At 43.3% G+C, this 26,933-nt stretch overlaps 1 protein-coding gene across 2 annotated transcripts in view; it reads left to right on the forward strand.

Annotated features, from left to right (window-relative positions):
- The window catches only part of nrg3b (neuregulin 3b), a 205,631-nt gene that overhangs the window by 1,793 nt on the left and 176,905 nt on the right, over window positions 1-26,933 (forward strand). For both annotated transcript variants that reach the window (XM_072667885.1, XM_072667886.1), the window contains exon 1: window positions 1-240. This exon is cut by the window's left edge and continues 1,793 nt beyond it. In XM_072667885.1, the coding sequence (XP_072523986.1) occupies window positions 1-240 (240 nt within the window). The remainder of the gene's footprint in view (window positions 241-26,933) is intronic.

Raw genomic sequence — 26,933 nt, forward strand, 5'->3', positions numbered from 1 at the left:
GGGGTCGAAACGCTCAGCCGTCCTCCAGAGCAGGTCCACCAAGCCCGACCTCCATCACCACAACTACTGCTGCTTCTTCAACAACTACCACTGCAAAAAGCACAACTTCTACCCGGATGGCCCCGCCCACCACCTCTACGCCTACAGCCCCAGCCAGGCCCACCCAGCGCTTGAACCATGGACGCTCCTCCAAGGGCCCATCCACCAAGCCCACGCGTCCTCACCACCGCTTCAGAACCCGTAAGTGGAACCTTCTCCTACTTGGATGTAATTGCGCGCATACGTTTGCGTATGTATCTCCGCGACGCCTGCATTTGCATGCAACTGTGGTTTTCCTCAACTTCTTCCACTGTCTTGATTTCACTTACATAATCAGCTTGATCTAATTGTTCTACCAACGTGTTTGTTTTGCTGTGCAGTCAGCCACACAGAAGCTGTGTTATTCCTCGGCTCGCTTATGCAAATTTCCCTGAAAAGGAAGCCTTAGTATGTAAAACAGTGGATATACTCACATAGGCACTGCCTTCCCTGCTCAGCCTTACAAAAGAGCCAGTCAAGCAGGCTTAATGGCACTGGTGCTGGTGTGCTCATTAGCTGTGCATGGTAATGAGAGCACACATTAGTCCTCTTTTTCATCTTTAGCTGTTTACTCGGATGTGGATTAGCTTGATAGAGATCTTCTGTACCAGCTCTGTGCTTTTTTTCATGTCAGTCTTTTGGAATAACGGTCTCTAGTATTGTTTCTGGTTTCCCAAGTCTTCCTGATCTGTTTCAGTGCTGATCAGGCATACAGCCGGGGAGATATTTGCCCTTATCCAGAACAACGAGAAGGAGAGAGAGCAGACTTGGAGAGACGAGGGCACTGCTCCCCCCCCTGTCAGTAGGGATCAGGTTCAGGGAAGAGATCCCATTTAGATAAGTGCAGATATGGCTACTGCAGCCTGGATGGCAGGTAGACTTGGAGGCACTGGCCTCAACCTAGCCTGAGAGCTTTCACACCGGGAGAACGAGAGCGACAAAGAGGGAGACAACTCTTGTGGGGTCTTTTTCATTATGATATAAAAGAGCTGCAAGCAGAGAACAATATTTACATTGCTCGGCATGTGTCTCTGTATATCTGCCTATGTACATTCATGCATGCTGGGTGCACCAGCTCTACCCATTCTCGGAATGAAATGTAACTGACATCGAGGGGGGGGGGATAAAATCACTTAGTGTGTTCTGCAAAGGGCAGGGAGGCAGAAAAAAATTCTCCCTCGAAATGTTAATGACACCAGTATGAGCCGTAGCCAGAGGATGAGGCACAGTGGGGAATTAGCACTAGTCTGTGTGCTAATTAAATGTATTTCTCTAATCAGATCCAGAAGGTTGTTTATTTAGAAAGCAAGGTGCTAAAAACAGACCATCAATTGTGTGTGTCACTAGCAATTAGCCAACTTTGAGTCTGAATGTCATGTAGCGCCACAGACTTTCACAACAAAGGAAGCGTAGTATTTCACAATGCCATTGTCGCCCCAGTGCATTTCTTTTTGATTATCTGCTGCGAGTCAGTATTGGGTTTAAGACCACTTCATGTCCATGCCATTAACTCCTCACAATGTGGTTTATGAGGGGAATCAATCCAAGGCCTTGGTGTCTGTGCCTCAGGGTCCATCTCAGCAAACAGTATTGAATATTGGCCTTTTTTACATTTATGAAATGTGAATATGTATGCTGTGTCAAATACCCTTGGCAGTAGTACAAGCTCAGCTAAATTACCCAACCAAGCATGTGCACAGATGAAACCTAGGGGGGATTGAGCCCCTGCCCGTTTACCCTCAGACTGTACAAGTGCCTCTTGACCAGTGTGTATAATCATCGTGTTTTTATACAGCCACTGTTCAAGTTCGGTTACAGTGAGATCAGCCTCGTCTCTGGAGTAGAGCTGATAGGTCGACTCAGGTTTCTCAAGCTTCCTCATTCCTGAGCGCCCCCTCTGGCGCTGTACTGATTGCATGAGGAGATTTCGCCTCAGTTGCTTTAATCTTTGAGAGATGCATGCATCAGCACACATGACACCCTGTGGATAAAGCTCTCCAAGAAAGCATCACATTCCACAATGTGGTTATTTTGAACACAGATCAAACATAATGTCATAATGTCGTAATGGGGCACTAATAATTTGCTAGACCACATTTTTGTTGTGGACAAAAACAAGGATTCATGATAGTGGTAGCACATGCAGATCTTGCTGAGTTTACATGTTGCCATTACATGTCTACCACAGGTATTTGACACAGTGGTAGACATATTGACATAGTGATGACAATACTGCAATAGCTGTGATTGGAGAATGGGATGGAGGGGTTTTCCAAATCTTTTCATACCTTCATACCATCTCAAAGCATTACAAATACAAAGTTCAGGTTCACAGATCGTGTGAAAACATTTACTAAATGTTAAATAGTCTGACAACAAAACCAAATGTTAAACTGTTGTGACACAGGAGAGAGAAGCTGGTTAGCATTAGCTTTGTGAGCAGGATAACAGTCTTTTGGTCTGTAGCCCACTTGCTAAGCTAGCCTTTGCTTAGCTAGCTCGGCTACGGATGCATAGAGTACCTCTGTCTGAGAGGGTAAGTCGAGCAACTGGTTTTGGGAGTAACAGAATAGCAAAATGAGAGACAGGTTCTGCAGTGTTTGGACTAGTACTCGGCTATCTAGGCTTAGATAAGCTAGCTGGCAGCTAAACATCACAGCACTAACTGAAGCCCAAATCACACATGTTTAGAGGATGAAGCCTCTATCTCTGAGAGCACAAAGCCGGATTACTGGTCTTACAAGTGTTTTCATCCAGGTTTGTTTGTTCTCTCTTCCAGTCAAACTCAGCACATCACTAAACTCGCAACTACAATGGGGTTGTTTTTTCCCCCCACCTGTTTTCAGCTGCCAAAGCGTCCCCACCCCGCGGCTCTCTTAAATGCACATGATGGACTCAGCTTATTTGGCCCTGTACTGGATAGATACAGAACCGAAATCAGACATATCAGACACTATTCAGACAGTCATTATTTTTGAATATCCTCCTCATTTTAAGATACATCTGGTTTATCCAAGTTCAGCTTTTGTTGTACAGCGCCCATATTTCTCAACAAATCAGTAATGGTCTTATTAGCTGACAACAGTTGAGGAAAACTGAACTCTTGACAGGCCGTTCAGCTGACCGCTTTGGTGCCCTGTGTTTGAGCTTGTGGTTTTGCTTCTCTATTGAAAAACCCGAAATGTCTGGCTTGCTGGCATCTGTCTACGTTCATAACGGTCATAACATAAACGCAGCATTACAGTCAAAATTGGTTCATAGCAATTAGATTAACATAGTATTTAATACTACAGAGACCAAAGTTCAAATCCCTGTCCCTGCCACGGGGAAAAAGTCCTACCACTACATTTGCTTTTTGGTGAAACATGATTAGACTGTCTCTGTTGATTAGAGTGTTTGGAATATGCTACAAATTAAATTAAACTTTATACGTGTAATTCATGTTCTGGTTGCCCTTTCCCCCATCCCCGAGCCACTGCCCTCCAAATCATCTTTGCACTCTGCCTAATGACACATGCAAAATATGAAATTAATAATGCACTCCAGTTCCAACAGTAACTAGAAAAGAATGCTTTTGTTGGTGGAACACGGATAGGTTCATTGGTTATATAACATGACCACGACGTATCATTTAAAGCATCCTTGTGCGCCAGATTTGCCCTCGTGTTGGAAGCACCCAGGGGCAAGGGCTGATGCAGAGAGCAAGAGAAGGCCATAAATCAAGGCTGGGGGGAAGAGCGAGCATTGCTTAGGGTTCAGTCCCTATAGACCTCATAGCTATCCTCTCATTTAGTTATGTGTTGGCAGCGTTTTCAGTCACATCCCCTGCCCTGATGGAGAGCGAAGAGTGGCTGTTAGAGAGCTGAGGTTTTTATGACTCCAGCTTAATGTGTTTGCTAGGCTGGGAGAGGCCCCCCAGGGCCACTGACAGTGTGAGCACACACTCCACATGGCCTTTGCATCCTATGATGGGTGTTACTATTGGAACTTTGCAATTTTTTACGTTGGCCCTCAGTGGCAACAAATGGAGGCGGTCGGGCAGTTTGTAAAATAGACTTCAATTGCGTTCTGCAATATTGTGTAAGGTAATCTATCACGATGTAATGTAACCTATTCCACTCTAGCCAGTGCCTTCATACAGCGAGTCTTCTGGGCAAGTGCATGATGAAATGGGCTGCAGTGGCCACACGCAAGCGCATTCATCGTGTCTCTGGCTAAGTGATCTCATGTTTAGCTGGGATTTGTATGATAATGCATGGGGAGAGGCTGTATATATGAGCGAAGTCGAATTGGTTCCGAGAGACACTAACAAGGTTTTAATATCACTCAGACACATCCCACTGCAGCTCCTGCACATCTGTGTTAATCTCCGTTTTGTTCTGGAGCAGGACAAGCAGCCGTCTATTAGCAATCACACTGAAACCCGAGAACCTCTCTGCCTCTGTTCGGCTTCAGCTCCATCACACCACTCCCCTTTCATGCTCTTAATAATCCTCCCATTTTCTCTTTCACATTCCTCTTTTCTCTCATTCACATTTTTTTCTTATTGGCTTCTCCCTCACTTTGCTCTCCACTCTTTCTTTCCCACATCCTTCTTTTCTCTCGCTCTGGTTTTTCCTTCTTTTTGTGCTTGCTTCTTGTCGTCACTCTACTCTACTCTCTCTCTCCCTTCCACATCCCTGTTTTTTCTACCCACTTTTTCCTCTTCTTTTATTTCTTTCACCCTGCTCCCTTTCATTCTTCCTCACGTCCTTCTTTTCTCTCATTTTAATTTTTCCTCTTTTTTATACCCTCTTTCTCTCTCTCTCGGATTTTTTTTTCCACATCTCTTTTCTATCCCCATTTTTCCTCTTTTTTATACCCTCTTTCTCTCTCTCTCAGATTTTTTTTTCCACATCTCTTTTCTATCCCCATTTTTCCTCTTTCACATCCCTTTCTGCCCCTCTCTCAATGCCCGTTCTGCTTCCTGTGTGTGTATGTGTGTGAGAGAGAGAGAGCGAGAAAGTGTGTGAATGTCTCCCTGTATGCTGTCTCTGTGTCTCTGTTTGGTGGACTTGCTCCGGGCACAGCCTCATTGCTTCCTGTATGAGGAGGCGGAGGGCGGCTGGTGCTGTGAATTCTGAGGAGCGGGAGAGGGAAAGAGACACTATGGGTTTGTGAATGTGAGAAAGAGAGAGAGAGAGGGATTGTGAGTCGGTAGCTCTAAATGCAGTTGGCTGGGTGCCTGTTTGGGGTTGGGTGGGGGACGGGGGACGGGATATGGGGGGGACGGGTGGGGGGATCATCCCAACCAACACATCATTGTGATTCCATGCACACGTTCCACGGCAGAGTCAGAAGGCAGCGTGCTAGAGTGGGTTTTGTCAGGTATGAAAGCGCAGTGTTTGCGGAGGAAGAAAAGGGTGGAAAACAGTGGAAAAGGGGAGGGAGCGAACACACAGGGCTGGAGCCTCTGCAAAATAAACAGCCAGAAAATCGCTGCTGAGCGGATCAGACAGAAGGCTTTTTGGATGTAGGGAGTAAAAAGCGAGTATGATGCTGTGATGTCATCTCTCTTTTTTGACTTGCTAACCTGCAGCCTGCATACACACACACACACACACAGGAAAAAAGCTTCCACTGTCTCTCGTCAGTCGGCTCCAGCGGCTCCAGCAGGGACAGTGTACCAAGCGCTCGAGCATGGGGATTAAAGAGGAAAAAACAGAAATCCATTTAGCGTCGTCCCGGGGGAGGTCATCTGGGCTTTAGCCCGGCCGAATTACAGCGCTCCTCCAGCTGCCATCGCCACTGCTGCCACACTGCTCTCCCCAGATACCAGCAACAGGACAGTCACATGACCCTCAACTACCAATCACAAATTAAATGACAAGGAAAGCCAGAGATAGACCCTGAAAGAATGCAGTCTTGTTTTAACCCCTTGAACTGCAAGGGCTCGCATTCATAACCACATAGAGTAGATGGATCTTTTTCAGAGTGCACTCATACCAATGAAGGTGACAGAACTGTAGGGAATAACACCATAGAAGAACCTCTGCTGCTTATCTGAAAAATGTCTGTAAGGCATGAAAGTGTTTTATGATTCACGTTCTTATAATGGCAGATAATGGCAAGTTAATCAGTGTACAGAAAGGGACTCATTTGACCTCATTTATGTAGTTACTGAATAATAAGTCTTATAATCAACTCAATAGAAAGCCTGTAGTTTAGTGGGTCAGCTGACATTATGATAAGATCATCAAGGCTAACGTGAACCAAAATATATGTATCTTCACTCTGACAATGGAGATTTGATGACATTTGGCTGTGCATACTATGACCAATTTTGTCTCCAATCCGTGTCCAGTCCATGTCCCAGACTCTGCACAGTGGTTCCTCCCTGGACCGCCCTTGTTTATCAGTGACATTTGAGTGTGCCTGCCCCTCTGCTGCCTAGTGGGAGACGGCGAGATTGATGTGGCCTGGTGTTCGGCCGCTGTAAGTGGCACTGAAGGCCATCTCAGGCTTCCTTAATGCCATTGTGTGATTTATGTGGACAAAAAAATCCCCTGAAATGCGAAGAGTTTAGAGAATCAGGGATAGGGGTGGCGGCAGTGATGCGACAGAGGTTGAAATATTAATGCGCAGAAAGAGAAACATGTAGAACGCGTGTGGCAGGAAACATGAATAATTGATAAAACCTCTTTTTTTAAGAGGGGTAGGGATGTCCCAGTCAGATGCACACTGGGAGCATGACTTCAGAGAGTGGGTATTTTACCACAACATGCTCTTAGAACGTTCTAGAAAACCAAACCAAGATGACAGAAGACATGGTTGACAAAAGCACTTGGTGCAGCTTTAAATGCTGTGTTAACAGAGAGCTACTGAAGCTGAACTAACTGAGTTTTGTCTGCTTCTACTGTGCTCTCTCTGCGTAAAAAAATACATATGTTCAATCCAGGACGACCTGATACATATCTACACGCCTCAATGTTAAAGTTCCTAAACTTAGTTTCTAAACATTGTGTTTTTTTAGGGCCTTTAAATAGAGTTATGATATAATAGATGTTTTGGAGAAGGACCACCCCCACTTCTCCTCCTGGCCCCCATTCCGAACAAACGTTGTACCAATCTTCACCCCGTCACCCCTTTCTTCCATCTTTCATCACACCAAGGGGGGGGGGGGGGGGGTCTGGCTTCATATGCAGATCACAAATATTTATTTCTTTATTTAAATTTTGTTCTTGTCCAATCTTCACCTGCCAGCTCGAGATTTTCCTCGGTAGCACCCCGCTGGAAGGGTGAGGTCATCGTTCCTCTGAGACATGTGAGACAAGTGCTGCAAACACAGTGTCACCTCATGGGCAGTTTAACATGCTTGCAGGAGAACACTAACTATCAGTACAGTTACATCGGCTAATAGATGCTCATGGTAGTTAGCATAATGCCCAGTGGTGGGGGGGTGGGGTGGGGCGGGGGTCTCCATGAACATGAATCAAAGAACCCCCAGTACCTTTATTGTCCAGAATGCACAGTGAGTTCAGTGCTAGCTGAATTTTGCCAGCTTCTTCTGCTCTGGATTTATGTAAACTTCAGTTCTATCAATCCTGACCATAATGCTATAACCTCAAGTATTTCTTCATCACTAAATTTAACTGTAGAGTAAGTTCAGCTTGTACCTTACCCCACTCATAGTAATTGGGTACTTAAGGCTGGATTGATGTATCTGTCATAGCCTGAAACCGGAGCCATACTGCAGCACAGTCTCAGTGTTACAGCTTTGACAGGCTTGCACGGCTGCTCTGGTAAGTTTCAATGTGATCAGTGAGAGAGCTCCCATTTGTCTACATTATGGGAATGTAATGCACAGAAGGCCAGATGACCGTGGCCATTCATGGGGCTGTGCAGCCCTTGTTGATTAGGCCTCTGATTGGCTATTTGCCCTTTCAATTCAAAAAGGCTCACAATGCAGCTCACATCTTCCTCTGTAACAAGCTATAGCATGACGCTATTGCATATGGCTGTGGCGGCATCGGGGGGATTACAGTTCATCATATCTGATCTCAGCTACTTAGATCCCCTCTATCGAATTCCGCACCCACGGGACCCTTGGGTTCCGGTATCAATTTACCCAGCGATGGAAGGATGGAAGGTTAGATGGATGAAAGTGAAATTCACAGATTCTCTCCGAGCTGCTGCCATGTTGGAGGCGGGTGTAATTAGAGAGAGTAGAGGAAAGAGAGAGAGAAAGGGAAAGAGTGCATGTGTGCATGTGTGGATGTGTGGATGTGTGCAGGCCCATCACTGACAGCACTCTCCTGCTCCAGTCAGTGGAAGCACTCAGCAGGCCTACAGGGAGTCTAGGTGCTGTCAGGCAGCTGCGTTCGGCCTGAGCTATGGCCGCTTGCGTTGGAGCCCTGCCATGCTCCCTGGATTGGAGGAAAAGCACCGGGCTGTTGTCGAGGAGACACACTCCCCTCCTGCACTCATGTTCTCACTGCTGTAGAGGGTGGAAGGCTCTGACTTCCTAAAGCTTCTGACTGTTATCCTGTGAAAAGCTGCAAAAGACTTTGCTGTCTCCACAGATCAGAAGAATACTGCCTCAGAGTGCCTAATCCTGTATAATTCACTGCTCTGCACTGGAGTGTTAAGATCCTTTAGCACTGCTTTAGGAATTTTTTATTTCTAAATTTAAACTTTATGAATTTCACATTAGGATGAAATACGAGAATATGAGAATTAAAATACCTGTTGTATCTGATTTTTAGCTTAGCTATAGCTGTGTTTCCATTCCAGCATACTGGGGGCAGTGTCACACTTTCAACAAATACATTTTTAAATATCATACAGTAGGCGATATCAGTGAAATGTGAAATTGCATGAATATCTACTATAATTTTAGTATACCTTCCAAGAAATTCATGGGAACACTACATTTCAGCTGTCGTATGACATGAACAATATGTTATAAACTTAGAACTGATGTTCTTAAATGACAACGGTTGATGTTCAATGATGTAAAAAAAAAAAAACTTATTTCATATTAAAAAGACTTTGTACAAAATATTGCAGTGTGATGTTGAAATTTGTTTACTTATGATTTTGAATATATATATATATATATATATATATATACATATCTTGGACAGATTGACTCATTTGGTGCAGCATGGTAACATGTAATACAATGTCAGTGAGACAACATACCTATAATAATAATAATAATAATAATAATAATAATAATGGTGGTGGCTCTGGGTTATTGACTGCGGGCTTGTAGGTCCAATACTTGCATTCGCTCATCTGCCACTGTTGGGCCCTCGACTCTCTCCTCTCCAGGGCTGCTATAGCATGGCTGACCCTGTGCTCTGACCCCAGCTTGCCAAGAACAATTTCATTGTACTGTACAACTATATATTTGTCCTTTCCATAAGCTGCTTATGGTGTGCAAATTGAGCACAGCTGTTCTGCAGAGGTTCACACCAGAGAGAAGCAGACAGTGAGACCAACTGTCAAATGGTGAAAACTGTGCTGTTGAATTGTGTTGTATAAATTTGCATTATATAAGCTCTACTGAGGTCTGTGTGCACTAGGGATCTAATCAAAAGGTTGTTATATTCAGAGTAAACAGAAATTGCATTCTAAACAGTTATGAATACAGATATGAATACAGATTTTAGTGCAGTTGATGTATTTTACCTTTATACCCTTCATGTCCATGCCAGTAGGTTCATGTGAGTCCTATTCTATTGGCAGTACTTCTTTACAGGGACTAGATGAGCTGTGTATGTGTGTGTGTGTGTGTGTGTGTGTGTGTGTGTGTGTGTGCACAATTGCACATCTGTGCCAGCAATAGGTACAACTTAAAGTAGCTGAATGCATTAGAATGCATAAGAAGGGGTGTCCACAAACATTTGGACATATAATGTAGCTATCAGGAAAAATATTTGCAGCGCCTTTAAAATGTAGATGTTGGAAATGTCTTGATTCAGCACTTGCAACTAGTTAGGATTCTCATGGTATTGAGATATTAATAATAGTAATAATAATAATAATAATAATAATATCAATAAATAATATTATAAATAATTTATTAGACCTCCTACACATTCAGTACGACTCATGGTTCATTGTTCATAAATTGTAGTAAAGTATGCATATCTGATTCTTGGACAGGAATTTCAGTCTAAACCCAGAATGCATGTAGATAGGTATGCGTCCGCATGACTGGGGGGGACTGATTTAACTATCTGAACATGTGTAAAGCAGCTCTAGGGATTTGCTCTGTGTGCCATATGGAGTGTGTCCACATGTGTGTCTAAGACATTTACACTCACTTAGAGGGTGAGAGAGCGGTCCAGACTTCTTCCTGGACCAGCAGAGTCTGGCTCATTGTTGTAATCCCAATGTGTGAAGCCTAATCCAGAAGGATGATGTAAACTCTTCCCTGGTGATACAGAACCCAAAGGACAGCATATTATATCCCCTCCTCCAGAGTGTGCTCTTTCTCTAATCTTGCGTTCTTCCATGAATCTCTGTCATTGTTTCTCTCTCTCTCTCTCTCTCTCTCTCTCTCTCTCTCTCTCTCTCTCTCTCTCTCTCACTCTCTCCTTTCTCATCTTACTCTTTCCCCTAAAATACAACTGTAATCTAGGCACACTTCTCCCCAACTCTATCCCCCATGTCTTTGTGTAATGAGAGGGTGGAAGTGAGTTCCAGAAAAGGGGGGGGGGCATAGACTTCAACTTTGCGGAGAGCATGTGCAGCTTCTCAGTCTGTCAGGCAAGACTGTGAATTATATATCAAATGTTCTGCCGAGGAGTTCGCCTCAACATCTTTCTCTTTCCATTTGATGCGGGGCATTAAATCATTGATAGTACATCCTGAACAATAGCACTCGGCTCATGAAACACCTGTCACAGGCAGGCCGAGAGGAACACACAAGCTCAGCCAGAGAGAGGGTTTGATCTGCTCAGCACACAGAAATATGCACAAAAATACTGAAATGTTACTGTAAAACAGTGCCAGAGTGCACACATCCTCATACTACTTACCCTGAGTCACCCACTTACTGGGAAATACAGTAGAGCCGTTTGGAGAAATGCACTCTAGATAACATTGTGTAATTGTTGTGTAATGGTTAAAAGAACTATAGAAATTCAGAAAATTCATGTTTAAAGATTTATATTTTCATATACTATTACTTTGCCGTACTATTCAAATGTAATACTCAAATGCAAACATGTAATTATGCATTATTACCATCAAAGTCCATAAATGTTCCATCAAATACGAAATATAGTATTTAGGTAATAAAATAGACTGCATATCCAAACCTTAATATAAATATCCCTTCTTTTTGGAGAATACCACAGCATTAAGGTGCATCCAGTGTTGACACTGGTATTCCGATGTGCAGACAATCTACATAGAAAAGCATTGCCAATAAAACGGAGTGCTCCACACATGAACCTCAGGTCATTATGCCTAAAGGCCCAGCCTTAGCTAGAGGGGTCTGAAGTAGGCCTGCACAATATGTTGTTTCAGCATCATCATTGCAATGTGCACATGTGCAGTAGTCACATTGTAGGATGTGTGTGCAAGGTTACGTAAGGCAAATTATATTAAACACATCATGCTACAACTTGATACAAAAGGATAATTCCCACTGTTCTCATTTTCCAGAGACATGTGATTATATCTACTCAGTATCATTGATTTTACTCTAATATATAATACACATAGGACATTAATAATAGCATGACATGTATTTCAAGTTTTTTTTCAATATTGTGCAGTCCTAGTATAAAGTCCCTCCAATATTGAGCTGTGGAGCACCGAAACTGCGTTCTCTCGAGTCATGGAGGTCCACCCAGGACGTTGGAGTGGCATTTGTGACTAACCATCTGACCTGACCTGGTTAAACGCAATCAGATCCTCACAGCAGTGTTCTACAATATAGTAAAAGGCCTACCTCAAAGTAGAGGCTGTTAATGCAGCAAAGAGAGGCAAACTCCGTTTTAATCCTCTTTGTATTAGAAGAAACGCTGGATGAGCAGGTATCCACAAACATTTGGCCACATAGTGTATCTCCAGTTCCACCCAACAACACAATGAAAGATTAAAATATGCATTTCTAACATAATTCTTCCAGTTGTTTGAATTTAATTAAGTTTTGCTGAATTCATTTCAGATGTATTTGCTTAGCGCTTTTTACGGTGCTTGTTGTCACAGAGCGGCTTATCCTAAGCCCCTAGTGAGCAAAGCAAAGGCAACACAAAACTTTCTCAGAGCAAGAGGAAGAAACCTTAAGAGGAACAAAGACTCAAAATAGGAACCATCTCGTCAAAATCAGTTCACAAAACAAGAGCAATGAGAATAAAGAAAGAGGAAAAGAAGGAGTGACTAATGAACATGCAGTATTGGACAATGAATAATGAATAAATCTAATCTAACCTAAGCAACGGATTCCGGTTAACCTGTGAAAATCTGTGACTAATGTTAGAAGCCAGAATGAGAATAAGAAATGAATCTGTGAATCTAAACCTGCCATGAAGATACGTTGGCATGAACACAGTGTGAGACAGGTGAGCAGTGCTTTGGAAGGAATTATTCTAGTTGGATTCTGTGTTAGTAGTAATTGTTCTAGGAAGTTGTCCATGCAAGAGTCAGGCTCATTAGGAGGATATGATGAGTGAGAAATAATTAATATCAAATTACAACATCCCTGCGTTATTGCTTGTGATAGCGGCAACTTCTTAGTGTCAATTTGGTCTTCTTAATCACACAGACAAGCATCCATAATTGTTACGGTTGCGCACTATGTACGTTTGACTCCACAGTTTGATCAGGATGAGCAATTGCAGTCATTGTTGCTGGTTCAAAGTGCTATCCAGTTCTCTACAGTGCTCCGGCTTGTAGTCAGAGGGAATAATTGACTGGGTTGTCATGAAACTGGAATGTTTGGCCACAATGGTCTGGCAGGGCGTCTCTCCGGCACCCCTCTTTCACTCAGTGCACTTAATAGCCTTTCCTGGACACTATGCTGCGAAATCTCTGTGATTGCACTCTATTTCCCCTCAGTGCCTCCGAGCCAGATGCCATTACTTAAGTATTTCAGGCAGGTAGATTTACTGAGTTACCACGAGATTCATGCCAGCCCATGTGTTGTGTGCCAGCTTTCATTATTGTTCAGAAGATTTGGAACCACTGCTTAAACATTTGGAATTATTGCATGTGAAAAAATTTAATCAATCGGGTTGCAGATACATACTGTATAAATAATTTGAAGTAATTAGTTTGGGACTAGAAGTCTGTAAATATGAACTGTAAATTTGAATGTGATAATGATTAACAGTGCTACAGATGATTATTAAATGGACAAAATAGCTGTATAACACAAGATATAAATTCTCATATAAAAAATGAAATTACAAGTGATTCTGAACTTTTTTTGAATGGTAGATTGCCTCATCCTTTGCTAGGCTTTAACAAAGGACACGGTCTGTGCACAGTTTGTGGGAATTATTTGTACCCTACATTCAGTACCTAATGGCTTCCTAGCAGTACATTTCAAGACTTTGCTGAAGTCATTAAAATCTGCTTCCAGTATAACTGTACCATGGGCATGTCTGAGTTGAGCTTGGTAAAACATTCACTTTATAAAATTATCAATTTTTTTATTATTGTTGGATGCACTTCCAGTTTCCAAGAGGTTGTGGTAGTGTGTCTACAGTGAATTTGACCATTACTGGTTGTATTGGGGAGAAAGGCAGCTAAATTGTTTTGGTTTGTGTTTGATTTTGGGTTTAATTAAACTAAGAAGAGTATTTTAAAAAGCTAAAGTACCCCCATCATCCAACTGGTGCAGGACAGGGGTGTCCAAACCTTAAGGTTAATTTAACAAAATGTTAATGTCAGTTAAATTTTAACATTTATTTACAACATTTTACACACCAGAGTGACGTGACTTTAGATGTATGGCCATTCTCCATGCATCACCATTGGCATATAAAGATAGATGAATCGCACTTTGTACTGCTAGTGTTTTTTGCTAGTTCTGCTGTTTTCGGATACTGTACTGGGCTGAGTGATGTACTCTCAGTGTGCATCAGGTTAGTGGTTTTAACACTCTTTACCCTGCTTCTCCAAAAGGCTCAGTTAGTTTTACACATTTTACCGTAGCTTTTGCTGAGTTTGAGTTAGATATGATGAACAAACTGACGCATGCACATGAAATCAGTCAGTAAAACTGAAAAAAGTGTTCCACACTATCATGATTACATTTTTCCAGTAAATCCTTGGTTCACTTGCGTGCATAATTGGCAGTGGCTGCAGGCATGCAGTTAGACATTAGACTTTAGCTTTTAGGCGTCAGCTTTTACATCTGTTTTGTGTTTGACCAGGTACTCAGGTTAGAAGTGTTTCCATGGCCAGCTTTGCATTCGCCATTACAAATACTTTTACGCTTGAACCAAAACTTAGCTTGAACTGAAACTTGGCACTTGATTTGACCTGAATCTATACTCAGTAAGACTGACGTAATTCGGTCAGTACCCTTAAAAGGTATCGACTTCGGGATAAAACCCCACCAATCCCTGGTCCTAGTGATCTACATCCTCCAGAGTTTGATTCTTCAAATGTAATATAATCTGATCCAGGAAGCCCTTCAGGAGCGCCTGAATATTACAGGAAAATGTACTGAATCTGAGCTCTCCATGATGGTAGATTTTCAGGTCCATGATTATGCCATATAATGTAGAAACGATCTACATCACATGGCACAATTATGGACCTGGAGATCTACTATTGTTGAGATTATATCTTTAAATTGAAATGTATCTTTAGGGAACCAAAAGTGGCTCTTCTATGGAGCATCACTCCAAGAAACATCTTTATGCATCTTTATTTTTAAGAGTGCTTGCACAAATGCAACCACATGCAAACACACATTTATGTGCGCTTACGTTGCTCACACCCTATTCATTAGAGTTCAAACACCTCCTCTCCTCATCCTGCAGAGAATCTGCACCAGACTTCCCCGTCTATCCACAAAGACTCCCAATGCCATGCTGTGCACACACACCCTCCAATGATAGATATCTGTGCTTTGATCCCAGCGTGCTCTGCGCCTCTGTAGGGATATGATAAGATGTGCTCGAGCATGCACTATGAAGTTATGCCTACACCGGCTGCCGCTCCCAGCCTTACCTGTTTGCGATATGTGCATGTGTGCGTGTGTACCTCTCATTTTCCAGCTCTTATTAAGCCATCTGGATGGGAGGATTGTTGGTGTGTCCTTTGTGTCCCCCTCTATGCTTGTGCCAGGCATACCAGCCCGTGGAGTGAGCGAGCTCGAGGTGGAATAATGAAGATTAAGTAGAGATAGAGGGATGGAGATTTGAGGGTCACACAGAGATGGATGGATTTCCCCCTCCCCGTCTCTACTCTACCATTGCAGAGCTGGATCCATTTTGATTAAAACAGGCTCGCTCTATTTCCTCTCCCAGAGCCTTGTCTGCTTCTTGCAGGTAAGGCAGTGGGAGCGGGGCAGACAGAGATGTATTTGGTGCAAGGCTGGAGTGTTCTGGGCGTCTGGCGTGCAGTCATTTCCCTCACAGTCAGAGTGGAGAGAGTAAAGGAGCTGGTGTGACAGTGGTTATGGCGATGGATGATTTCGTGTGGCAGAACAGCTCAGTTTGGGTTATAAAGTTGGGAGCCTCAGTAGAAGCTGTGGAATTGCCTGAAGCGAGTTAGCTTATTACAGTGCAGTGGGTTACTCAAAATACGGCAACAGGAGCGAATCTCCGACTGGCTGTGTGGTCAGGCTCAAGTGAAGCAAGTGGAGAACGTGTTCGGTGAGATTGATGAGCTGGTTCGACTACTGTGGTTGTTCGTACATGTGTGTGTATGTGATTGGTTTATAGCTGTGGCATATATGTATGCACCAAACAATTCTGTACTGTACAGCTACTCATTCATGCAATAAAATCAGCCTATCATGTGGCAGCAGTTCAGTGTAGAAAACCATGCAGATACAGACCTGCAGCTTCAGGTAATGTTCACATTAACCATCAGAATGAGTAGAAAATGTCATCTCAGTGATTTTCAGTGTGACATGGATGTTGGTGCCAGATGGACTGGTTTTGAGTATTTCTAGGACTGCTAATCTCCTGGGATTTTCACCACAACAGTCTCTAGAGTTCACTAAGAATGGCGTAATTAATGAAATACATCCAATGAGCAGACGCAAACACCTTCCTTTGGCTGTAGTACAAGAACAGAAATGTACACAACAGAGTGCACGTACATGAAGTCTTCAATTAAGTCTCCAAACAAACTTACCCAAAGAAAGGCTAAACAGAACTGACAGCAACCTGCAACATTCAAGTGTTTTGTATGTAAAAATAAGTGAGGAGAGCAGCTTAAAACACTGAGCTTAACTCTCTGTAAACAAAACTACAGTTAAAAGATCTCAGGCCATTAGGCCACATACAAGTATTTGAAGGTGGTGAAGATGGTGTTTCTTCTGGAGGTTCTTCCATCTGGAAAGAAACTAAGAAAGCTCTAGCGTTAGTGTCCTCACTGCAGCAGCGGAGTGAAAGGAAGAACGGCAGCATGCTCGCTCACTGCTTGATCGCTTGTTCTGCTCAGTGTTGAAGCGGCTTCATCAAACTCTGTGACAGTGCCATCTACAGCTCTGCCGGTGATAATGTGGGTTTGAAATGATTCAGACCCTTTTTATAATTGTAACGAGTAACGATGGGGCACATCAAAAATGTAAAAATATTAAACTCATCCAAAATATGTAGTGAAAGTGAAAGTAGGAGAAAAAAAATAATACTCCAGTAGAGTACAGATGCAGCATTTTAGTACGTAGTGAAGTAGTTCTTCTTTGTTACTATACAGCCCTGATTATAAGATATAATTCATTAATTTTCTACTAAACTATAAACATCAGTCCAGAAAGTTTCATAATAGAAACTTTAAAAGGGATTTTACTTCAGTATTAATATGGATATTAATCAGTATTAATCTGAATCTTCTCAACTGTATAGGTGGTAGGTGGATTATTTATACAAACACAAAGATCGGATTGGATATTGGCTGGATCGGATGGGGTGGGGGACTTTATCGGGGCGTGTACTGATCAAAACTGTGGTGCATTAAAGTCTAGTTGAATGTTAATTTAATATAAGTGTATTTCATTTGGTAACAAACTATTTTGTAATATTTAAATATGTAAATGTAAATATGTCAGTAAAATAACCGTAACAAACACCAAACCTTTAAAAATGTATGCTCTATGTGGTGAGGGGCTTAAGAAGTGACCCACATGTTACCTCTGTTAACGCAACACTTGGTGTTCCTCCAGGTCATGCCCATGGCAACTCCAAAGACTTGGGTAAAATTGCTTCCCACTCATGTCATTCACAACAGCTGTGGTGTGTGTACGGATGAGTATTTGTGTGTAGAAGGGCAATGTCTGCTTGTCCAGATGGGGGCAGCTGTGGCTACGGTGGCCTAGATAAGCAGGTTGCCTCTGCACCCCTCCAGGCCTCTGCCGGTGTGCATTGTTGTGGGTGAGGGCTTTGGACCTGCGGGGGTCAGCTCTCATTACACATCCCAGGCTGATTCCATTAATCAGCCTGTGTGCATTTACAGTACACAGGGGGGACAGGAGCATATCTGCTGTTTATTAATCAGACAAACAGCAGAGTGGCGGTCTGTGATTAACAAACAGATCATTGTTCATCCTTGTGCCCCCTGCACTCCATCACCACACTAATGGGCGGTGGGGCTGCCCCAGAGAGGTCCTCGTCCTCTGCGGAAACACTGGCAGCAGAAGGCAGGTAAGGCTTTAGCTTTTTGTCCTCTGTCAGGACTGTGTGGGCGCCAGAGGGAGAGGCAGATTAATGCAGGGGGCTTGAATATTTTATATGCAAACGTATTAAAGTCCTCTCACTGCCTCACTCTCTCTTTCAGTGTCTAGCCCCCCTTCCCTCCTCTCCCCTCCCACCTTGCCCACACCCCTTCCCTCCACCTCATGTCCTCTCTGTCTCCCTGGCTATCTTTCAGACGGGCTGGGGAGGAGTTGACACTGGCTGAAGCTGGAGAAGCCAGTTCCCCCTCCTTTATTGCTCTCAGCTTGGTCTGTCACTACATCTCTCCCTCTTGTCACGACATTCTTTCTGGGTCCCTCTGCCTAGCGACCATGGATTGTTTATTCTCTTTTTTTTGTTGCATATTTTGATATGGATGTGTTGTCATAGCATTCATTCTCCAAGACCCCTTTTTTCCTCCTCTCCGGCTAATCCGCAGTTGGTCGGAGAATCCGTGACAGGATATTTATCTCTTTTTGTTTCCATTTCAGTTCTATCTGTTCTCTCATGTCATTTATTTCAGGAGCTTAAGTCCCGGTAACACTCTGGACATGTGTGGAGTTTTGTGATATATGATATGTGTACATCAGGCCTGACAGCTTGTAAATCTACTTTAAGAGGATTAGTCTTGACAGCACCCTTCCACATGCCTGTCTGTGTGTGGTCTGCTCAGCCACGGAGAACGGTCATACCAAACATGTATGGAGCATTTATGTCTGCTCTCCCTTGCCCCCTGCTGGTGCGGAGGAGCCTCTGAACTGCCTTGCCTGACAGTTGTCAAGATTGCTCAGACAGGAGGTTGGAATCAAAGAGAAGTAAAGATCAAAAGGTGTGATTTCTCTGAGCTCTTCCTTTAAGTAGGGCTGTAGGTAGCTTCCGTGAGCACACCTCGGCTTTGACCAAGACTTTGCCTACGCCGTGGAGTAATGCAATGGTCTGTGCGCTTCTCGGCTCAGAGATCAAAGTAATAGCCACACTCTAACATGTCCCATTAAATCTCCCAGCACATTTGGCGGGACAGTCATTGCCCACGCTGGAGATGAGTTTAAGTCTGGCCGTGCACACATTTGCTCTGCGCCTAAGATGGCAGTGGAGAAGCTATTCCTCAGTAGTGTTTTTCTCATTGCTGGCCCTTATTCATTATGCATACTGTTTAAAATGTCACTCTCCATTTACTGCTGGTCCTAAAGCCCTGAGGCTTTGTGCTGAGTAGAGTGGATCCGCTCACTTGCTTTGTCTCTGCAGTCTCTCTTCTTCCTTCTCTCTCACCCCTGCCTCTCTCCCTCCCTCTCCACCAAAGGAGGTCTCCCAGCACTCTCGCGTCTCCCCCCTTTCCTCCTCATGCCATCCACTGTCTGCAGTCCCCTCTCTGCCCATGTGTCTCTCTCTCTCTTTTCGTCTCCCTCCTGGCTGGCTCGCCGTCTGTCTCAGTGTCACTCTTATCCCTCAGCCCATCTTGTTTGAATAGCAGTACACAGCAATTTGTCTCGTCTGATTGCCATCCCTCTCATCCCTAAATTCCCTCTCTCTCATTCCCCTTCTCTCACACATATACACACAAACACTTGTCGTGATGGCTGCAAATAGTCTGATAGACCACCCTAGCTGAAGCTGCTGGCTGTAGCTCAGCGGCAGCACTGTAATAATAAACCCCTTGTTTTGGCATGGCTTCTGATGGCGCGGAGAGCACGCGTGAAGGTAAAGCTCAGCTTTCTGAATAATGAAAACAATAATTAAACAATTCAAATTTTATAACATTGCTTAGTGGAATGATAATGAGGATCACTTCACTAAGAAAGGCAGTGATGAGTAGCTTAGATGATCTAAATGTGCAGCAAGAGCCAAGAGAATTACTTCAGCAGATAACAGGCTTCCCAGCTTCGGCATCCTGCAAAACCATCTGATGCCAATGTCCCATGTTCCAACCTTCCCATTCAAATATTTCTACGTCAGGACTCCAGATTTAAAACACAATAATATCTTTTTTGGCCCTTAATATTGCATAACCCATTTTAGCCATTTTTTCTGACCTACTCTCACTAACCACAGTATGTAAACATTAAGCCTGTCAGCATCGACGGGCAAAGAGGAAAAGCTTTTCCTTGCCAATAGCTGTAAACACAAGGAGAGCTGTCTAATGACAACGGTGCTGAAACAATGGAACACTGAAGTGCTTTGGCAGACGAGGAGCTGTCCGGTGCTGAAATCTGAGGATTAGAGCGGAACAGAATGGAAGCAGCACCAGGAGCAGTGTTTGTGTATGTGTCTGCTAGAGAAAGAGGGGGAGGGAGAGGGAGAATGAGTAAGAGAGGGAGGGAGGGAGAGTGAGAAAGAGTGAGAGTGTGAGAGAGAAAGAAACAGAGAGAGAGAGAGAGAGAGACAGGGAGCAGGAGAGGGGTCAATTGAAGTTGCATTGTTTCGCATGGTAGAGCTCTGCTTTTGAGGCCAATTAGGGTGTAATTCTGTAGGCTGTATAGGCGATTTCTCCAGCCTGGGCTCCGTGATAGCAGCACTGAGCAGGCAGTCCACTGTGAACAGTTTTGATAACCACCCTACCATTCTATCAGAATGAGGGGAGCCAGAGGATTGATGCCAAGTACTCTGTTTCTCTGTCCCCCCCCTTGTCTTTTTCTCTAGCAGACACATACTCAAACAATGCTGCTGCTACCATTCTATTCCCTCCTGAGTGTGTGCATGTGTTGGTGTTCATGTGCACATAAACCCTGCATAATACCACGTGTGACCCTGTGCTCTTGAGATTTTCGTCTGGCACATAATAACACAATATGTGCAATGAAATACGCAGCAGTGTTGTGTACAGAATGCAACATTGCCAGCATGTTGAACTCATTTTTTTGCATATAAAAAGTACAATACTTTAAATGACTGATAAGAAATGGTTGACTCATTCCTAAAGAATAGCAAAATGAGTCACCTTCTCCTCAGTTACTTGTCCCACACTATAAACACTATGTATTCTTGTGGAATGTTTCTTAAAATTATTCTGTGGAGACCTATTCAGTCTTACCAGCGTTATCATTTACATGTAAATAAGAAAATGTGCGCCCTGTGATTGTCGAGAAGTCCGGATTTGCTTCGGAAAGTAGAGATTATTGTACTCGGTTGATGGGGTGGATCTACAATGGTCACGATTCAAGCAAGGAAACTAACTGACATATAAGAAAGCGGCATACTGAACCTGAGGTATCTTGGTTATTAAAGCAAAATACGCAAAGGAAGCCTTGGCGATCACGTTTCACACCTCAGTGGATCTGTAGCACTGCTGTGTCCTCTGGATGACTGAACTCCAGGATTTTTCACTAATAAAAGACACAGGATTCTGCATGCGGTCTGCTGATAGGGGCATGTCTTTTCACAATGCACAACATTCAGGCTTCTCACTTTTACAGCCCATATTTATCAAAATTAAATTATGAGCCAGCCACTCTTTTTTAAAGTCATTTGGCTTATCTGCCAAGGTGCAAGAGCAGCACTAGGTCTTCTCCGCAGTGTCCTCTCTAATGAGGCAGAAATGGAAGCTTTGATGCTGTATTTGGGGGTCGCTAAGCTTTGATGCCTAGTTGATTGACAGCTGAGGTGAAGGCCAGGAAAACATTATTATTGGATAAGGTTAGTGTCTGCTTCTGGTCTGGAGCAAAGCCCTTGATAGGCATCAAGTGTTCCTGACTGCAGACCTTATCTAAACGCTCAATCACAGTGTCACAGGTCACCATGACTGACTTCAGGGCTCCAAAGGCTTTTAATCCCTGTTAGCTTGCAGCAGCTGCAGGACTTTTAAATGTGGAAGGTGGACATAGGCAGGGGATGATGTAGGTGCATGGAACTCCATTTTCAGAGCACTGACTCTTCTTCAGAGCCTCTCTAGGATGCAGAGAACCAGAGCTATTCAACAAAGCTAATGGCTTTCCATGAATCTTTAAACACTCCAATGGATCTGAGTTCTAATAAGTGCGTGACATCATTCCCAGCTTCATAGGGGTCAGCTCGTTCCTTTTGTCAGGTTGAATGGTTCCTGAGTGAAGCTGTTCTGATGCTGTGCTCTGGAGTCTGAATGTGGGAAGTTAAAGGGGTAAGTTGAAGTAAAAGCTAGGTTTTAAAAGGTTATGTTTTTAATGTAGAGGCTAGATTAAGAGGAATAGGTCAACACACAACTTAGGAGAGCTCTCGTATGCTGGCACGAGATATCGAATGAGCCAAAAAAATGTATTATAGTCACTTTAATATACTGCTAAGGTAGCAAAGAATTATTATTCGACAGATCGGCTGGTTTTCGACAGATATGATAGTTCCCATTTTCTGATAAGGCCTCTTAATGAACAGGCTTGTTTGAATACTGTGCATGATTTTGTGTTTCTGTGCCTTATCACTGTCTTTCCTCTGAGGTGCACACAGATAGAAAAAGTTCATTCAGCCAGGATATTAACATCATTAATATTAATATCAAGGTAAGATATGCATAACAAACTAAATATTTTAGTATGTAGATTAAATACTTCATTTCTCACACATTACCCCAGAAAGTGATGGTGGTTGCAGTTGTACAGGACCTTTTCATTCAATTCCATTTAATTCCATTCAATGTTAATGTCATTACACTAATACAGGGTTGTAAAGAACAAGAAAACACTGTTAGCAGTGTTAAGTCTAGCAGTCCAGTGCAGAATAGGCAGGACATCATACAGTAGTATGTCATACAGTAGACAATAAACAATAAATACAATAATATAAACAATATGTTCATGTCCAAATATGTGCATGAAGGCTGGGTGATTAAAGTCCAAACTCAGTTACTACACTAATACTATAGTAAAATGGAATAAATCTATAGAGCAGCGATGTGTTGTGCATGTAAATGAGCAGTAAAACAGAGAGTTCAGGAGTGTATGCTGAAGTAGACCAGTCTGGTGTAATAGCAGCATCACAGATGTAAACAAGGTGTAAAGTGCAGTATGAGTTTAGCACTTTAGTAATTAGGGTAGAGAGAACAGTACACAGCTTATGTACAGAGAGAGATTTCCAGTTTAAGTGCAAAGTGCATACTGTCCATGAGCTAGTGGAGCTCAGTGTGGATATGGTGAGTGAACTGGAAGAATCAGTGTAATCAGCAGCAGTCTGTGTGTGTGTGTGTGTGTGTGTGTGTGAGAGAGAGAGAGAGAGAGAGAGAGAGAGAGAGAGAGAGAGTATTCTGGTTGATGTTGTTGTTGGTGAGACCAGTTTATAAATAATGTTGGAAGAAACTGTTGTTAAATCTGGTGGTTCAACTGAAATCCCATACTAGAGAAAAAATATTGGACTGTTACAGTTAAGCAAAATAGTTTGAGCTCTAAACACAGAGAATGGCTGAATGAGGGAAAATGATTGACCATTCAGTGGCTGCTTTTCCCCAGGAAAAAAAATAAACTGAGAGAATGGGTAACTCAGCAAATATTTGGAATGGTGTCTGTGTTCATTATTCTGTTTGTGTGTGTATCTGTGTATTTAGCGGTTGCTGCGCTGCTGAATGGTGATACATTACCATGCTGTGTTATCAGTCCCCCACCTAAAGCTGTCAGTGACAGGTGAAGGCTCCCGCAGCCGTTTCTGCTGCAGAAGCAAGTAAGCAAAGGCCTTAAAGGGCCAGTTCCCGTGCACCACATCAGCAAGCAGGAGCTTACGGTAAACACTGAAAAAAGGGAAACACTTTAAGATTGCTGCTTCTTCTTATTTATAATCTCTAATGCCAGGGTGTTGGAGTGTTATTTGGGTAAAACGGGTAGCCCTGTTAGTTGAGTAGGAGTTCAGCTCTGCGGCAAAGTGAGGCAGAAAATACTTCTGGTGACAGCTCATTGTAGTAGGGGCTGATGGCTTAGGTAAGGCCCAGCTTTTAAAGTAACAACTTAAAAGCACCAATTGGACGTCTGTGAGGGAGTGAGGTGGTATCGCAGTCTGCTCAGGATCCCAGGCTCCTCCTGGCCAGCTAAGAGTGAATGATATTCTCCTCACTTCCAGCAAATGCAAAACAAATGATGTCAATTTGAGTGGCGAGATTGGGTGCCCTTGTTGGCTGTAAATTGAAGCTCTCCGTCTGAGAGTCCCAGGCTAGTTCCCTACTCGGTAAACAAACATGGCCAACCGTTTCATCTAATCCTAGATTAGACCCATCTGCCCAGTCTGATTGTGTATGGGTTTGTTGGTGCCGGGGAGGGGGAGTGGGAGTGGACAGGAGGGCACTAACTACTAAAATTGCTTCACAGTGAGAAGGTGCATTGTCGCGGGTGGGTTAACCTGAGTGCTGAGTGAAAACTGACAGTGAAGATAGGCTGAGTTTTTAATCTGGCTGCAGCGTAATCCAGACTAAAGAGAAGATCATCAACCAGCTGTATGCTAACATTCAAATGCGAGAGTGGGGAATGGAGCGAATGTTAACAATTTGGCACAAACTGTGCAGCACTGTACATGACTGCAGAGCATTTCATTGTGGGACTTGAACTGAAAGGTGAAATGAACAAACAAAAGAGTGAGAGAGTGAGAATAGTCACTGGTGCTGTGTCTGTTGCGATAAAGGAGGTGCTAATGATCGGTGTGCTATTAATACAGCGTGTGCGAGTGGTGGTTATGAGCCTATTGCAGCCACTGCAATAATGGCAGCTTAAGCTCCTGGGCTGGAGTCTAGGACAGGAGAGAACAGGGCCATTTGATATGGACCACTAGCACACAGACATTTGTAATCCGGCCACAGCGGTGCATTGTAATGCAGAATTCTCTTTTCTCTCTCTCTCTCTCTGTCATCCGAATGCATTCAGCTACACTAAGTAGCACCCATTGCTAACACCAGGACTCTCTGGAGCAGATGAACATAAAACTATGGGCACCATGCCTAACGCGAAGCGTGGGCTAGAGGGGTATTAAACCATTGAGTTGTGGAGCAGTGGACTGCTGTTCTCTGGAATGATGGTGAGGTGATGGTTTTGGGGGTGATCATGCAACATCCTGTCCTCACTAACCTCTTGTTGCTGAGTGCAATCAAATTCTCACAGCAATGCTCCAAACTTTTGCAGTAAGCCTTTCCTGGACAGTAGAGACAGTTACTTCCAGAAAAGCATGAATACAGTCTTTTTTAAATACCCCAATGACTAAGCAGGTGTCCCAATACTTTTGTCCACATAGTATATACACCCACATTTACATACACATACAAACTCTGCGCCAGAAATGATGAATGCTGCAAATGTCACAAATGATTGTAGCTTCTCGTCACATTATCACATCTAGCTTCGTCGCTGCCACTGCCACCGAACCAATCAAAAAGTGCAGCCGTAGCAAAGCTCACTAAATCAAAGTCATCCGTTCCTATGACTGATAATACCTGCTATTGTGCAGCAATAATGTGGGAGCATAATGGGCGCTTTGCGCCGGCTGATTGCAGCATGGCTCCGTGCTGCAGTGGACCGGCGCAGGGGAAGGTCCAGCAGATCGTCCTACAAATCACATCACTCATGGCTCATTTCCATCCTGGAGTGGCCTGGGCCCAGAGAGCGTGGGGAGCAAACGCGCTAATTCATCCTCTCTACCCCAGGGAAAGAGTACACATTATCTTAACGCTGGGTCACCCTTGATTTCACAGCATCGTCACGGCACGATGGCAATTCCGAACCAGACACAATTACGGTCTTTGATCTAGTGTCGGAGAGCTGTAGAGATAGAAACTGCATAATTGTCCCGAAACCCAAAGCTGCAATTCATTTGCAGACGTGGGGGAATAAACGGTACGATTCAGGCAGTCGGCAGTGTGTGTTTTGATCTCTTGATTTACTAGTTAATATCTCTCTCAGTCAGTTCTGTCAGAAATACGACTATTTTCTCTTAACACATGTCGTTTCGCTGCTCCCTGCTGGGGGATCGCAGTTCTCTTGACAACAAAACAGTGTTGTGGAAACAAGAATTTAAAAAAAAATTGTCATTGCGCTGTTTGACGATGCTAGCACTTCAAGCTGATTTCCCATATGCGTGTACAGTACATATGTAATGTATAGCACTGAGCTTAATAAGATGAGTCGTTATGAATAGGATGTGTGTTGTGTCGTTTCTCTGTACCCTTCACTAAATGTAATTTCTTCTTAAGTCCATGTTTGTGCAGGATGTACTGTACTTCACAGGCACCTGCTGAGAGAGAGTCCTTTGGTGACAGTGTAAAGAACAACCGTCAAGGGAATAATTAATGCCAGGGAGACGGGGCATTGGGGGGCGACTAGTAGGAGGCACGTTTTGGTGGCTCTCATTAATCAGTCATATTAAAAGCTTTTACCTTGCAATATTTTATTAATGAGAATGACTCTGACATTAACAGCATAGTTCAGTGACAGGTTTACTCAACTGCAGTCTTACGTTTTGGCTGCAGAGTACTACTATAGGGGCTACAAGACTGTGGAAACACTCCACATACAACAGAGCAATGTCATTTATTTGCTCTATAATATTTACCATCCAGATGTCTGTTTATTAGGACAATGATGAGACTACAGAGTTTCTTGTAGATTTGTTTTTTTTCCAGCAGCGGTGGCGGCAGACCAAACCGATGAATGTGAAAAATGTACTGTTTATTTAAATCCATTTATAAATATGACATTTATCACCCATTGTGATCTGCCTGTTTTCAAGCAGAAAGCTATGAGCTGCACAGGGCTAGGATAGTAATGTTAGCTGCGGTAACCTGGCCTTAGCATTTGTTTGTTTACCAAAAGTCCGGCTGCCTTTCTCTGTGTAAAATGCAAGTCACATGTGATCTACTGTGGCTTTTTGTGGCCTAATTTAATGTAGTACTGCATTACATAGCATTACTCAATTCACATTCTAAGGTCTTCACAATGTTATTTACAGTGACATCTTCAGCATTTTTGAGTAGCATGTTTGTAACTTGTTAACAGATGATATATTGGTATACATACAAGGTATATAGGTATAAGATTCTGTTTACACATGGCATTAACATGCGGTTTT

Source organism: Salminus brasiliensis, chromosome 22 (assembly GCF_030463535.1).
Source record: "Salminus brasiliensis chromosome 22, fSalBra1.hap2, whole genome shotgun sequence".
Classification (NCBI taxonomy): Eukaryota; Metazoa; Chordata; class Actinopteri; order Characiformes; family Bryconidae; genus Salminus; species Salminus brasiliensis.